The 16393-nt window shown below is 38.6% G+C and overlaps 1 protein-coding gene across 1 annotated transcript in view; it reads left to right on the top strand.

The window, feature by feature from the left end:
• The first annotated feature begins 1745 nt into the window (after positions 1–1745).
• Positions 1746–16393, top strand: part of CFAP54 (cilia and flagella associated protein 54) — a 109853-nt gene continuing 95205 nt past the window's right edge. The window contains exons 1-5 of the mRNA XM_068658827.1: positions 1746–1906; positions 6659–6764; positions 11664–11810; positions 14023–14194; positions 16071–16129. Of these exons, the coding sequence (XP_068514928.1) occupies positions 1746–1906; positions 6659–6764; positions 11664–11810; positions 14023–14194; positions 16071–16129 (645 nt within the window). The remainder of the gene's footprint in view (positions 1907–6658; positions 6765–11663; positions 11811–14022; positions 14195–16070; positions 16130–16393) is intronic.

Genomic DNA, 16393 nt, shown 5'->3' on the forward strand with positions numbered 1-16393 from the left:
ACTATAAGCCCTTTTGACTTTTGGACCCACTGAAGTGTAAATCTAAGCCTTCTCCAACACAATAAAATAGGAATCAATATTGCAAGCATCCAAAGTTGAAATAACATACATGCTATGATGTTTGCTGCAGTGTGGCACCTTGCTATGGCTCTGCAGGGGATTATGCCTCTGGTACTGAGTGTCTAAAGTGTTCTCCCTGCACTAAACCTCCATCTAGAAGGGAGTGTAGAGTCAGACCCTGCTGAGCTCTGACGCAGGAATTTTAGACTGAACATTCTTTGCGAGCTGGCTGGTCAGCTACGCCCTGGTTAACTTCCCAGTGGTTAAAACTTTATCTTTACTTAGCTCTCTAATCTTCTCCTTTGGGAAATGACTATACTCCATTTGTCTTATTGTTTTCTTTGACTCAAATTGTTTCTATGGCTGCAAACACTAAATCTAACTGCTAATATTACATTCAGTCCACCATCTGCTAGCCAAATGTTAGAGATACACAAAGTTTTACTCAAGAGTCTCATTTAGTGCCTCTCCAGTAGTACCCCTTAAAGCTCCTAGGCACTGCTGCTTTATAAGGGCACATCTCGCATCAGCTGTGAATTCGCAGATCAGCCCTTTGGGATGTAGCACCATCTAGTGAGGCAAACTAGCTCAGCTCAGGGTCCCGAAACGGACAAAACCAGCAGCGCTTCCAGTGGCCCAGGCAGCCTCCCACCAGAAGCCAGGGTACATTAGTCATCTGGAATCCATCACAGGAAGTTCTTTGGTTAGTGTGGCAAAGCCCAGACAAAATCTTTACATGTAGCAGTAATTGCTCTCCAAGCCAACTTCTCCTATTTCAGTTGTCTTGTAAAATTTGTCCCTGTACCCAGTGATTTCTAAATCTCAGCATCAGCACCTTTGTGTCCGGTCTTTTCATGGCAGGCTTTGTTTTCTACTTCTTCCCCAGAAATCCAAGGAACCCTCTCCCTCGTGCACAGCCATTGCCTTATGAATTACTTCACACACACGAACGGCCTCTAATCCCTGCTGGAAACACCTTTCCCTACTCACACGGTACCTGTTGGATGACGGATGCACACAACTCCCAGCCGGTAACAATACCAAATCAGCCTGTAGAATGAGTCAGGTGCATTAGTCACGGAGTAATTTAAGATTGTGCACATCCCCCACAGTACCTAAATGGTTCCCTCATCGTTTCGCTGGCCTGGCAAATGCAGCGTTTTCTGGTTTAGAGCTTAGTGATATGGTTTAGTGGAGGACTTGTTAGTGTTAGGTCAGAGGTCGGACTGGGTGATCTTGGAGGTCTTTTCCAACCTAGATGATTGTGATTCTGTGATTCTGTGGTTTCTACCTCTTGGCATCTCTCTGGTCATTCCCTTACCATTAGCCACGAATTACCGGGATGCCAGTAACTCATGGCTGACGTGCAGGTGGCAAGGCGCTATGCGGGTGCCAACCGAGCCATTTTGCTTAGCCTCCCTCCCAAGCCCCTTTTCGTGATGCCCACAGACAACTTCAAAACACCTCGGTGCCATGCCCTCCTACAGCCTTGAAGGAGGGGCTCTGCTCGTTTCTGCTGGAAGTGGGGGGACACCCAGGGGGGCTCCTTGGGCTGCCAGTGCCCGGCCTCAGGCTCGGGGGGCTCCCTCCCGGGGGGCCCCGCCGCGGCCGCCATGTCCCCGGGGCAGGCCCGCAGCCCGTGCCCGTTGCTTGGCGACGCCGCCGCGCCGCGGCCGGGCCGGAGGATGGCGGAGCCGCCGGCGGCTGCCTTCTACGGGGCCGTGGAGCCGCGCAACCCGGTGGTGGACAGCCTGGAGGCCGAGCTGCGGGACGTCCTGGGCTTCCTCAGGCGCCTGAGGGGCGCGGGGGAGGCCGAGCCGCAGCGCCACGACCTGCAGCGCCGCGGGTAGGGGCCGCCCCTGCCTGTGTTTCAGGCAGGGTTGGACGTGGTGCTTAGGGACATGGTTTAGTGGGTGACATTGGTGGTAGGGGGGTGCTTGGACCAGATGGTCTTGGAGGGCTTTCCCAACCTTATTGACTCCGTGATTCTAAATGAGACCCTCCCAAACCCAAACACCTCCTTTTTCTGCACCTCCTCCAAGTGAATCCTATAGGAAGAAAGCGCAGGGTGTTGTGGCTGCTGGCATTGCAGCGGTACCAGAGCTGCCTGAGCTCTTCAGCCGGAAAACCCTGCTGAAGGAGCAGCTGGCAGCCCACCAGGCTGTGCTGCTGGCTGCGAGGGTGGGCGCGGGTGGGCTGTGCCTGCCCCGAAAGATGTGCTCCCAGCAGGGCCACGCGAGGATAGCGACACACGGCTCCCCTCGTGCATATGGCCGTGTCTACGTAGGTATATTTTTATACACGGCGATGCAGGCAGAACATATGGCGAGTATAATTGTGCATATTTGTTTGCTCACATACATGCCTATCTGTGGGTATGCAGAGCTCTACATTTTCTGATGCAGTTAATATAGAGCAACTAAAATCGGTGGATGATTCACAGTTCATGCATATGTCTTATGCAGACTGTGCATTTCTCATGTAGCTCTCCCTGCTGTATTTAGGTACATTATAACGTAAATGTTCAACTGCTTCTTTTAAGCTAAATAGTTGATTTTCTCCTGTTGTTATCTGAGCTGTGTTCTAGACTAAATTCACAGATCTTTAACATGAAAATGAAAGTTTCCCGTTACCGTAATTTAATTCGAAAAGAGCACAGCAGTTAGGCTACAGGGTGCTTAGCTTGTCACTTACGTGCGGCTTCAGTCCTTACATATTTCACTTGGTACTTTCCTAGATGCAGTCTACAAATAGCCTTTCTCTAAAGGAGCTGGACATAGGTTGTACTCAGATTCTGCAGTCTATCATTTGTCTGCACTGGAGAGCTCTCCTTTTCTAAGTATTCTGGATTTCTAAATTGTTTATGTGGCACGTTCATCATTAGGTCTAGGCCTAGATCTGTCACTCGGGTATGGGTCTCCAGGCCTTTGCCTCTAGTATTTTAAATCTTGGTGTGTTGGCTTTTGGTATTGCTTCAGCAGCTGATTTCAGTGCTTTGGTATTTTTAAGCCCTTCATTTATAGCTTCAGACTGTTTTTTGCTTTAGCTGATCTGTATTCTTACTTCAAAAGTATCCCCTGTAGGCCCCTCAGAGGAAGGAATGCCACTCAGCTGCTTCACACAACACCAATTCAGCAGAAAACTGCTGATAATGAACACATTCATTGTATCTTCTGGTTGAGAGCTGGGCATGCTGAAACCGATCCATTCGCAAATGTCACGTCAAGTAATCAGTTTCTGTGAACAGTGTCTCCAAGCAGTTCTTTACCTTCCCCTCTGGAATATTTTGACCTGATGAGGCTCTTTTAGAACTGGCATTTTGTAGATGTTACCCATGTCCATGCTAGCTCAGTTGGCATGAGAACATTTTCCCATCTAAAGAATTCTGCAGCTCACAAGGAGATGAGAGCTAACACTACCTGGGTCTTGATCCCAGCAGTTGGTGATAGTAGTGAGTGACCCATGCCAGAGCTCCAAGGCATTGAGAACGTTGCATAACACTAAGCTCCCCATGGCTCTGCATCCTCTTACATTTTTTGTATGTGTAGGAACATTATGGAGGTAGAAAACTAGAATTCTGCGTATTAGCACACACACTGAGGTAGCTAGCACAGTCACGGGTATTTGTTTGTGCTTGAAATTTCCATGCTGTTTTTCCCTTGCTTTCTCATTGTTTGATAACTCAAAATTGCTGGTTGCAGAACTAGCCTTAGTCTAGTTGCTTTTAAGAATTTCTGAAGGTAATGGCTATTGCAGATGGTTTCCTAAATGCTCTAAAGAATTCTTGCCTTGTCATTTGTCAAGCTACTTTTTCTGGCATGATTTTGGTTGATGATTAAAGTGCTCTTGTTATTACAGAAGCAAGAAAATGAGCTTCCACATGGTACATATGTACACTTTAGAAGACTGTCGGCTTCATTCTTCCAATGCTGTCAGCCTTTGATGTCGATAAGTCAATAGTAAGGCCGTAATTTAGGCACTTATAATGTTCTAATGTAAGTAACAAAAAATACCGATTACATGCCCTGTGCTGGAGTTATGAATCTTTTCCAGCAGAAGAAGTAGCAATCAAAAATGTTTTTCCCTCAACTAAATGATAAGTTGTTTTAACCCATTTCTTTGGGCAATGGGAACATCAAGGAATTAACACAAACTATTGATTTTATTTCATGTTGTGCGGTTTAGCCACCCTCATTCAATAAGACATCTTCTGATCAGTATCAGAAAATCCTGTACTAATTGTAGCAAAGACCTGTGACCCAGAAATACAGCTGCATGGGCCTTACCCTATGCAAAATATTAAAGATTGACCTTTCAGGAAAAGTTTTTTTTTATCCATAGAATGGTTGGAAATGAAGAAGCTTCACCTCTGAGCTCCAGAAGCCCAGTATTTTTCTGAGAATTCACTTGCTTAACTTGTTATTCTGGTGTCCTACAGCCTACATGTATATAAAGGAAAGGCATATTAGCTGTTTGGGAAGTGTCTCACTCTTCTTTGTCTGTGTCAAAGGAACATTCCTGTATCATGCACTCATTTGTACTTAGTCATGGCATTGTAGCAGATATATTTCACCTGAATGTCCCCATTGAAGTTGGCAGTCTAGTCAGATTTGTCACTAGTTTACTGCTGTAGCTAAGGATCTCACTTCTTAATAGAGTATTCAAAACAAAAAGTGAGGATGGCCTTCGCTGGGGGTTTTCCAGCTGATCATCCTGAAGAAATTTGCTAGTCTTACCTCCCAGACCTCTTCCCACAGTCATTCTTACTATCAGTTACTTTACAGCCTGATAATTAGCTTTTTTCTTCTTCCTCAAATAGTATATATCAAACCTTTAGGACTTTGGAAGTCTTTTCCTAAGTTTCTTGCCATGATAGTCCAAAGGGACTCCACTTGGATGCCCGACTGATTCCTTCCTTTGGAGCCTCTTTGCAGATTTACCCCTACTGGCCAGACTGGTAGTCTCCTGTTGGTGTAAGAGGTCAGTAGCCACCCAGCAATTAATTGCTTACAGATGGACCAGGAGGAACGCATTCTCCACCTAGAAGGTGCTCTTTATTAGACTGGGCTATGATTTTCTTCAAAGATGTAATGTGGGAGAAGATTTTATTCAGGTCGTTGCTTTTGGCCTGGTTTGTGCTGTTACTGCATTTTCCTTTTAAGATACACCTCTAGAATGTCCCATTTCTTTCTTTGCTGTTTACTTCCAAGAACCAAAAATTGTGCCGAGGTGATACTTTTAGGGGAAAAAAAAAAAAGACTATGAGTGTTGTAATTCTTTGGTGTAGAGATCATTTTGACAAGTTGCTCATACAGCCATCTGTTTCACCTTGAAATGTGAAGGTGGCTTGTAGCTTTCTGTGTGGGAAAATTGATGATTCTTATTGTGCTTTTTTTACTGGAAGTCTTATAAGCTACAGTGAAGAACTGTCTGGGAGACTGTAAAAAAGGATTCAAAATTCCTTAATGTCAGAAAGCAGCTGAAGAAAGTGTCTTGCATTCTAGTCTACCATCTCAGGAGGTCTACCATCTTTTTGCTATCTCAGGAGAGTGAAAAGATCCTGATATCTCACACCAGAAACCACACAGTTTAGACATGAGAAACCAGCTAGAAGGTTATCTTCCAACATGCATTCCCTTCTCTTTAGTTATTTCCCTTCCTTATAAATTGCTACCTATGAATAATGTAGATGCTGTGGTTTCACAAGGCACTCTTTGCTGAGGTTTTAGTAGAAGTGATTTGTTAAGAGAATAAATGTAAGAGATGCCTGGTGCTGTTAAGACTGTCAATACTGTTAGTTCTGTAATAGGATTCTTTTCAGAAAAATCCCTGTGCTTATTAGCAGTCTGCCTCATCAATTAATGTTTTCCAGCTTGAATACAGATTTCTTAAAGAAGTCTAAGGTGGCAGCTATTGCCATAAAATCTTTTTTTTTTTTTTTTTTTTTTCCTTTTTAGTAACATGTCATTTGCTTGCTCTCTTTGAGTCCCACCCTTTACAATTTAAAGTTCCCAAACATTTCATGCTAGAGGCTTTCTAATGACTTCCTTCTTTTTGTGATTCCTGGTACAGTTCTACAGTTTCTTTCATGGCTACTAGTTCCTAAGTTTGCTGCTACCAGACAACCATTATTATTTGGGGATCTTTTTTTTTTTTTCCCTAGTCTTACTGCTTGTAGTTTCTGGTCCAATAATTGGTCTGAGTTGTAATCCATTGAGTTTCCTTAAAATACCAAATAGTTTCTGCAGAGCCTCTCAGATACAATCTGAAAAGTGGGACAGATTTGACAGTTATGACCGTGTTTGAACAATGCAAAGGGACTTGTATTAAGACATTTTATTAAGTATTTACATACAAAACAATTCATCCTTTTAAAAAAATCTGTGTGATAAAAACTGTTGACAGAAATGAAACCCAGAAATGTCCTTGGCTGCTTGTTAAATCCAGTTTTAATGATCACTTGTTTTGAAGTGTGTAGAGGTTCAAATACATTTGGAAGAAGGGGGTTTTCACAATTTGAAGTTTTCTTGATTTGTTTACTTGTTATGATGAGTCTACTGCCAGTCTAATCTGGAATGTTTTTCTCCTGTATTTTTAGTGCAAATACTTTGTTTAATATTTGGAACAAATATAAGCCTCGGCTGCCAGACTGGTATTACAATGACAAACTTCTGAAAGTCGGTGATTCCCTTGTTCAGATCAAAGTAAGTCATATCAAAACAGAAAAGTCTCAATCACAGTCTTTTTTATTTCATTATGCTTCTATGCTACTTTATTTTTTAATGATATTTTATAGGAAGCTGTTTAGAAAGTAGCAAAAACTTTTACAAAATAATCCCATTGAGAGTTGGTGAGAGAGTATCTTTAATTTATTATTGTAAAATTGCCATTTTTGGGATATATTTGCTATATCTACTTTTTCTATGTAACTGTTGCCTCTCTAAAGTTGAACACTGCAAAATCTTTATTCAGTATTTGTAGTGGTGGTTTGCTCCACAGAGATGTCAACTCAGTGCTCAGTAAACTAAAAGTGAAAGTAAAGAATTGTTAGGAGGGGAACAGAGAACAGAAAACAGACATCGATTATAACAGCTGCATGTATGGATGGTGCTCTTGCATCTTGAAGTCTGTGTGCACTTCTGGTCTCCTTAGAAAGGATAAATTGCAACAAGGCAAGAATCTGGAGAGAGTAAGGAGGATGACAAAAAGCGTGAAACAGCTTCCACACAAAAAACAAAAGTAGGCTATGACTATACAGTTAGGAACAGAGATCACTGAGCAGAGTGTAATGCAGGTCTGTGAAATCATGAGCGAAAGAAGAGGCTGAACAGGGACTGATCGTGTACACTTCCACTTCTAATATAACACCATCAAATGAAGCTGGTAGGTGGCAAGCTTGGACAAGAGCAGACTGGATCTTCACAGAATGTGTACTAAAGCTGTGGAATTTCTTGCCACAGGATGGTATGAATGCTGAAAGTTTGGGCACCTTCTTTCCTTGGGTACCTTCTTTCTTTGGGTACCAAGGAAACATGACAAGTTTACAGTGTGAGCTGTAGATTGTTGAAGACATTGAGGGTATTCAGGGAGTGTTTTATGACATGACAGTTTTATGAACTCTTATCTAGTCATCTGTTATTGGCTGCAGTTGGAGCCGGGGTAGCTATTGACTCAGTAGGGCTATTATTATGTTATGTTCTTACATAATGTTTGTCCTTTGTGTCTGCTGAGAAAAAAACACCTTCAAAGGTGTGCTGCTCATTACCTCAGTGATACTTGTGTCGAAGATCATGCCATAAAGTCTGGGTCTTCCAAGGGCAGTTACAAAGCAAGGCTGAGAAGCAGCTCAAAGTACAGTTGAAAGTTAACTGCAAGTCATTCTTTTGGGTCTGAGGAATGGTGTGTGGTTCTGAGTGATACAGGTGTGGAGCAGAAATGCTAAGGGACTACACAATCATGGGTTGATTTGTTATAATGTTTCAGTTCTTGAAAAGCTGCTTGAGATAATATGCTTAAAGTTTGATGAGAATTAGCATACATGTAATTTAGAGAAAGGTGCAGCTCCTAAATACATGCCATCTGTTTAGTGTGATTTTGTGTTTGTAATGATCCATCATCATCCTACGTTTTCCTAGGAACATACTGGAAAACTCTTATTTGATCAATAATACATTTCTAGGCTATAACTCCAGCTATCTAGTGTGTCTGTTAAGAGACAATCAAATAAATATTTTAATTGTGTGCTTTCCACCTACTTCAGATACAGGATTTTGATAGTATTATTCTTTTTAAAATTTGATTGTAATAGAAAAAATGTATTTATAGCTGAAAAGTTAGTGAAAGTCTATAATTTATTCGTAACACTGTTCCAAGAAGAGCTTTGGAAAGTGTCTGTAACTTCTTCATTTTTGAATATAATGGGAAAAAAACTAGATTAAACCAAATGGTTGTTGTTGCTATTATTATTATTATTATTTAGAATGGGGTATTAAATTTTACTAAAGTGAAAGCATGATTTCATCTGCTTTATTTTTGGTGTTAAGCTTACTATTATTATATGTCATCTTGATACATTCAAGTCTTTGTATTGTTTCATTCTACAGAGATAAGCATCTGAGACTGTGTCTTGCTAAAAACTTGACCTCATTGCATAAATAAGTACATTTTTGAGGTTCCTAAATAGTTCTTTTAAATTCTTTTATATGTTATTTGGAACTATTATGACAATATTGAGGAAAAAATATATTTGGATTTATATTCTGTTGAAGAAATTTCATATTCTTGTTCTGTCCCCACCAGCAAAAGAAAAAACATATAACTGACATTGTGTTTAAACTGAAAACAGTTTTTAAGAACACTCTGTTGACTTTTCCATTAGGAAAGCAGTTAAACGCCTATTGTCACTTTAAAAAAAATTGTTATTGTTATTCTCTGCAGCAGATGACACTGTTAGATTCCTCCTTTTCACCTAGAAAAGTAGCAGGCATAATTGGAAGTGTATCAAGATAGTTTGAGGACCTGTCTGTTGGAGGAATACATCCAGTGAAACTGTTCTTACACTATTATGCCCTTTGCTTATGGAACCTAGCAATAATAAATGCTGTTTATGCTATTTGTGGAAAGTGTTTATAAGTAGCTAGTAGTTGAGCTTTTCCACAGACCTGGAGACAGGTATGAGGGTCATGCAAATGTTGCAAAGTCTTCTATCTCCTTCACTGCATCTGCCCTAAAGAATTCCACAGAAGTGGCCTGCCTCCTGCATAAAGAACAGCAAGCTGAAGCTGAACTTCAGCAACACGCAACGCTCACTGGTAGGCTGAAGGCATATAGAAGAGTTTGTAACTGTGGTGCCTATTATAACTGAAGTACCAGGTTCATGGTATAGGTTTGGGAATATTCACAGAAATTCTTAAGAAAGGTCTTGAAGAACTAACTGCATTTGTTAATAGCTCCTTCACTGCCTAGGCAATTACATTCAGGTTTTGCTCGTATTCATATTTCCCTTAAGTTTTCACAGCTGCTGGGCCTAGGAATTGCTCTGAATATTACACGAAGCTTTTAGTGCTCGGAAGTGCTGCTCTCACAGTTTACTCAGTAGGAAGTTATTTCAAATAAATCAAACCCTGCCCTCTATACACTGGCTTCCCATGGCATGACTCAAGTGTGGTAATTTGGCCCTTAGATTCAAGGAGCTTCCAGACCTGGCCCAATGTTGCCTAAAAATAATCTAGAAGTCTGAGAATTTACAGCTTCCAACCTCTGTTGTAATATGGTTTTCTACAGTAAAGGTAAGGTTACCGATGCTGTAGAAAAAGTTTTCTTGCTGGCTAGCCTAAAATTTTGAAGTGAGCTGTCCTTGGAACTCCGATTTTTAAGTGCATTTCTTTGACTTTACAGATGTAGTTTTCATTGTATCCATATTTTTTCTCTGGAGAAAAGAGGAAAAAACGTGATGGATGTTAGTTACAAATTTAAATGCATTACAGGAAAGATGAATGTGGTGTAACAGCAAGTTCTGTGATAGGCAGGGTGGAGCCTCTTGCATAAATGCAACATTCTTTTGGTCCCTTTTGAACCTTAGTTGGAAACTGCTGGTGATTATTTTAAATTGCAATCCCCCTTTATGTTACGTAATACTTAATGCTGCATAGTCTTTTAAAATGCATTACCGGTGATTAAGCACCAGCTTAACTTTCTGTCCTCCTGCTATTTATTTTCATGCAATCTCACTTTAAATTTCTTTCCATTATGCATCTGCTATGTATCTTTTAGGACACACCTAAGTTCATTATATCATAGATCTTGAAATTGGTTAGCCCGTTAGTCATCATACTAATCAGTACTGACTCATTTCTTTTTTCCTCTCTGTCTCTATCTGTCTCTTATCTCTGGTCTCATATACTGTAAGCTGTTTGGGAGAGGAATCACCTTTTGTTTTTATATTAGTACCCAGCTTAGTGGCATTCTGAACCGTGGTTTAGGATTCTAAGAGTTATCACAGGCTGACTCTATGCATTAGCTTACACAGGTGACCAACTGCCCATACCTGTCCGCAGAAAGTAAAAGTTTCTGGCTATGGCAGCTCCTTTCACACAGCAAAAGAGATAATAGGGTCATGTCAGTAAGATTCCTCAGATGAGGAAGTTTGGGGTAAGTGTTACTGTGGTGGTAGGAATTTAAACTGAAAAGAGTGGGTCCAAGGAAATGCTTTTGGATTTTCTGTGATTAAACGTCAAATGATCATTTTTTACAAGTAGAAATTAGTTATTATCATTTTTTTTTTCCCCAGAATTTATCATGGCTGGAGTGTATGTGGTCTAGTGTTAGTGAAGTTGGTAGAGAAAGCTCTAAATAATCTTTGCTGCAGGAAGTGGTGGAGGTGATTCAGTAAGTAAGTGGCACTTGGGCAGCTGAGTCAGAGTTGAGCCATAGTCTCAGTCTGATGTTAGAACAGACCAAAGTGCTGCTGGGGAGGTGCGTGCTAAATGACACATAAAGCTCAGCATCCCGTTTGCTATCAGTTTTAAAGACCCAGTGGCGATTTCTAGTCTAGTAACACTGACTTGGCCTTAAGTAATTCCAGTTGTCTCTGGTTTCATTCTTTTTTTCTTGATCTTACTCAGAGTGTTTGAGTTCTGATGTTAAGACACTCTTCCTTTCTGCATTGACATCAGGGAAATGGGGAAGTGATGATGTCTGTATATTGTTTATAAAGTTCTGCTTAATAAAATACCTTTCTCAGAAGTGTAGTACCATTATCATTACTGCTGAAACCCCCCAGGATATTCCAGGAGCCCTTTGATTTTATTACGTTACCCCAAGATCAGACTTTACACTTGTTCTCTGATATGTCATACTTGTGATTTAGGAGTTTGTTTACTTTAATCATAAGTTCTTCTTTTAAATACTTTAACCTTCCTTTGCTGAGAGATTTGACATTTGAAATAATATTGCTCAATGTTTATATGAAACTTCATTGTTTTACTTCCAGCTGCTGTCTCACATTGATACTTTTTACATGAATACAATAACACATAACACACATTATAGAAATAGAAATGTAATATACAAACTGTAAAAATAACTTATTCTTCGTTCTTCAGGAATATAAGCTGGCACTTCGACAGTGCTATGGAAGATACCTTCAGCAGTTCAGTTCTGTAAACCCTGATGATGTCACAGATGATGTGCATAAATTTAAATCCACCTTTTTTCCAAATGGTTTCAGAGACGAAAATGCAGCATTTACGGTAGGGTTATTTTATTTTATTTTTTTCCATTGAATACATTTGCAGTTTCAAAATAAATAGTCTTCTTTACCATCCACAAATGTGATTAACATTGCTATATTAATTAAATATTAATATTAACTAAACTTTGATAGCTTATCTATACAGATTACATGGAGATTTAACAGTCATATATATGGTATGAACATCCAGAGGGGTGTAGATTTCTAAGAGGATTTAAGTGCTTATGCTTTTGTGGCCTTTGCCAACCCCTGTCAATGTTAGAATGGTAGTTTTCTCAAATTGGTTATTCCATAACTGTCTACAGCAGTTTTTGCTCTGAAATAGTTGCTATTAACCTTTGTCAGCATCAGGGTATGGACCAAAGTTGGTAACTTTCCTGCAGTTGTTGAAATTTCTATATGGTCTGATTTAAGAACTGGACACTGTGCAAGAGAATTAAAACATTGTACTGTAGTGTTTATCATAAATGTGCAAAAATACTACATGCAAAAAAAGTTCATGACATACCAATGAAGCACATTGTATTGCTAGCATTAAGTTATTGATTTTATTTTATTTTATTTTATTTTATTTTATTTTATTTTATTTTATTTTATTTTATTGATTTTATTTTATTTATTTGATATTATTATCAATATGTAAAAAAATGACAGAGTGGTGAATAGTTTTAAGTGATCTAAGCTCTGTGGGAGCTAAGTGACCTTAAAAGTATGTTTGCATCCTTTTGTGTTAATTGATTAAAGGGATAGGTGTTTGCAGTTTATCATTTGCTATCTAAGAAGGGAAGTGTTTCAGTAGGTATTAGGGGAATGCTAAAACCACCAGATTTTATCTTAAGCAGTGCTTTGCTGAGTAGCTCTGTTTTTGGTATGTGGTAGATATTTCAAAATACAGTAATGCAAGTAATGGCACAGGCTGCCCAGAGAAGCTGTGGATGCCCCATCCCTGGAGGTGCTCAAGGCCAGGCTGGATGGGGCTTTGGGCAGCCTGGGCTGGTGGGAGGTGTCCCTGCCCATGTCAGGGGATTTGGAACCAGGTGATCCTTAAGGTCCTTTCCAATCCAAACCATTTTGTGATTATAAGTTACTCTGTTATCAAGAAGAACAAAAGGAAACCAAAGGCATTTCCTATGTATTGAGCTAATTAAATTCATATTCTTTTAGTCAGAGTTAGATTGTACATAGGTGTGAAGAAATAGAGGCAGTGAGCTTGCTTGAAAGTTGGAAGCAGATGTCATGATAGAAGAGCTACTCTTTATATTATTTCTTTTGTTTTTCAAACATATTTTAGCTTCTTAGAATATGACTGAAGCTATGTTAATCAATTTTATTTTGTTTTAAAAAAAACCCTTTGTAATTAAATTCAAAATTCCAGAGATGTTTCTCCTGTTTTCTATATGGTTGTCTAGACCCTGAACTGATGATAGTGCCAGATCTTTTCATCAGTATATACTGAAAAGCCTGTTCTATAACTTGGCTGTTGGACACTGAGATATTTGTAAATTTTCAGATATGAGATCTGGTTTGACAGTGATCTTTAAAACTGGAACTGGTAGAAATAATGCATCTTCTAGAAATCTGAGAGATTGATAAATTCTGAATGGCCTTTTTGCACTTACCTCATTTCCTCTCTTTTGCTTAGGTTTGCTTTTCCAGTGATGTACTCCAGACAAGACTGAGATCACATTAGGTTAGGTATTGCCAGGAAGAGAAGGGACTATATGTCTGCAATCCAATAGCAGAGAAAGGTGATCAGTGGGAGCAGGAAATATAGTGTGGGTGATACAGATGAAGTAAAATTAAAAGTTGCCTTAGTTTACAGAGGGGCCAAGAATTACATGCAGATCTTTTAAATACCAGTTTAATGTCTTAACCTTTCTCTCTACAACTGTTCCAACACAACTACTGCACTAGGTGAATTTTCATTCTGTGGGACAGTGGAAAATGACCCAGGCTAATGGTAAAACAACTGGTAAATCAACAAGGCCAATGGTAGAGCTGTTCACTTTCTCCATATTTTAATTCTCATTTAAATGTTATATGTTATGCTGGTTTTTTTTGTTGTTATTTTTTTTTTCTGGTATGGTTGCTCTTTTCACGTTCAATGATTTGTTGTACTTTACTGAAGGAAAAAATGGTAGGTCCATCTATTTTAAATGAGTGTGTATATATGTATATAATTATTTTACATATGTTTCCATGTATTTCAGTTCCATGCTTTGCAAGCGAGGAATGTTTGTATATACCAGATGGTTTGTAGCAATGACAGAAATCTCCAGAACCAAGAATCCCTGCAGACTTGTTTCAATGTCTTGTCCTCTTTACGACTCACCATGCAAGTGGCTCTACCTCAGGAGAATTTCTGTTGGCTTATCTACAATGGTACCGCAGGCTCTCCATTTGCATTTGTCTGCTAAGCAAACCAGTGGAGGGAAATTCTATATGTATTCTTTAAGGTCAACGTAGGGGTCATGAATAAATCTCTAGTTAGTTTTTAATCGCAGTAGTATTTAAAAAAATGTTTCATATTCTAAAATAACAAATTTTTAATTATAAGTTTCTACAGTGTGCTTTTTTTTCAAATAGACAGTTAAAACAGTAATAGCTTTTTCATCATAGCTGTGGTTTGAGTGTACTAATAAAATGAAATCTGACAGAGTAAGGGCATTTTTTATGTGAGCCCAAATTCAAAAAAAAAAAAAAAAAAAGCTCTATTTATCAATTTGTGTTAATGAGGTTTTTTTTTTTTTTTTTTTTTTTTTTTTTTTTTTTTTTGAGAAGGGGATTGCAGGTTTAAACGTAGAACATGATCATCTGTCCATGACATTAAATCTTTGTATTTCTTAAAAATGTTCTCAAAGGCTGGAGTTAATAACCAAACTCTTTTAAAAACTATCACATTAATTTTAAATAATTTGAATTTCTGTGTATGACTTTAGTGTGTATAAGTACTTGGATTGGGAAAAAAATTAGGCAAAAATGGAGCTTCTGTGAACTAAATACAGTGAATGGTGTATCAAGATTTTTACTTCAAGAAGAAAACCTATATATATATAGAGAGAGAGAGAGAAAGCCAATGCTGTTTTGTCAAAAGTTTGGTCTATTATTTCATTCCACTATGGTCAATTGTTGCAATATAAATTGAGAAAATAGTTTGATTTAATTTAATTAAAAAAAAACACAAACTGTTATTTACTTTCTCTGAGCTATAAGCAGTTGAAATTCTTATCCTTGCTTTCCTGGGACTGCCATTACCATCATTCCTTTTGAGGCATATTTTTTGTTTGCTTCAGTAGGAAAAAAACCTGTAATTAAAATTTAATCACCTGCCATTCTTATGTCCATCTACCTGTGTGACAGGTCACTGTACCATGCCTAGTCAATAATGATTTTTTTTTTTTTTTATCAAATTAGAAGACATTAAGTAATGTCAGATTTTTTTTCCAGCTCCCAAACATTTTTCTGCAATTTCTGGCAACAGATTTTGCGTCTCACTACATTTAACTGACTTAAAAAAAAATCTTACTAATGCTTGCTAATATCTTACTTATTGGAATAATAATACCCTTCAAACTATGACAGTTGGCATTGTGATGCCTCCTGATGCCACAGGTGTCCCTTTCTGAACAGTCATACAGAAAGAATAGATTTTATTATTATTATTATTATTTTTTTCCCTGGGAACTGCAGTGTCTTTTATACTTCTAGGGCTGATTTTTTGAATAGCAGTTTTGTGACCTAGCCTACATTAAATAATTTTTTTGACAGGATTTTATTTGTAAGTCACTTTGATGCTTTTAAAAATTCTATTCACTATCAATTTTCTTTATTCAATTATCATACTGAATATCAAATGATAGTGTTGTCTGCCAGGACAGTACCATGACAGACTGAAAAAATCCTGCAAGGTAAGGTCTGTGAAAAGAGGTAATATTTTCAGAGGCTGGCATCTGGGGATTAAAAAAAAATCTCTATCAGTACATTTAATAAAAATTCAATATAGTGTATTTTAATATTTAGTTATTTTATGATGCTACTTTGTTTTGTAGTTACTTTTGAAGTTAACATCACTCAAGAATTTGGTGGGTTCATCTTCTTTGATTTCAAAACAGTTACAGAAAGATTATTAGTTTATTTTTCAGCCTCTGGAAATAGCCAAGATACTGAGAGGAATTTTCAGTTGGTTAACATGACAAATTTCACATAGGAATATAAAAGTTATATTATTTTTTATGTATATTAATTTTATTTTTTACAGGTACAATTCATATTTACACCATATGCAGACATTTGATGACGATAGGTCAGTCTGCTAAGGTATGGAAAATAAAGAGAAATATTTGAAAAATGTACAGAAGATTGGACAATGCACCTGTATTTTTCATAGCACTGTAGCCTGACATCTATTTCATTGTCATTGCCAGTAATAGCGCCTGTCACAAATTAACAAAATGTCTGGAGGGCAGTGGCCAATTTAAAAGCTTTCATGTCTTGGTGCCTCTGCTCCTTCCTCAGCCGTGGGATGGAGCCCAGCACAATGCCTCACGAGCCTGTGAGATGGAATGTCAGACAATTTCACAG

The sequence above is a fragment of the Anas acuta genome, chromosome 1 (genome assembly GCF_963932015.1).
Source record: "Anas acuta chromosome 1, bAnaAcu1.1, whole genome shotgun sequence".
Lineage (NCBI taxonomy): Eukaryota > Metazoa > Chordata > Aves > Anseriformes > Anatidae > Anas > Anas acuta.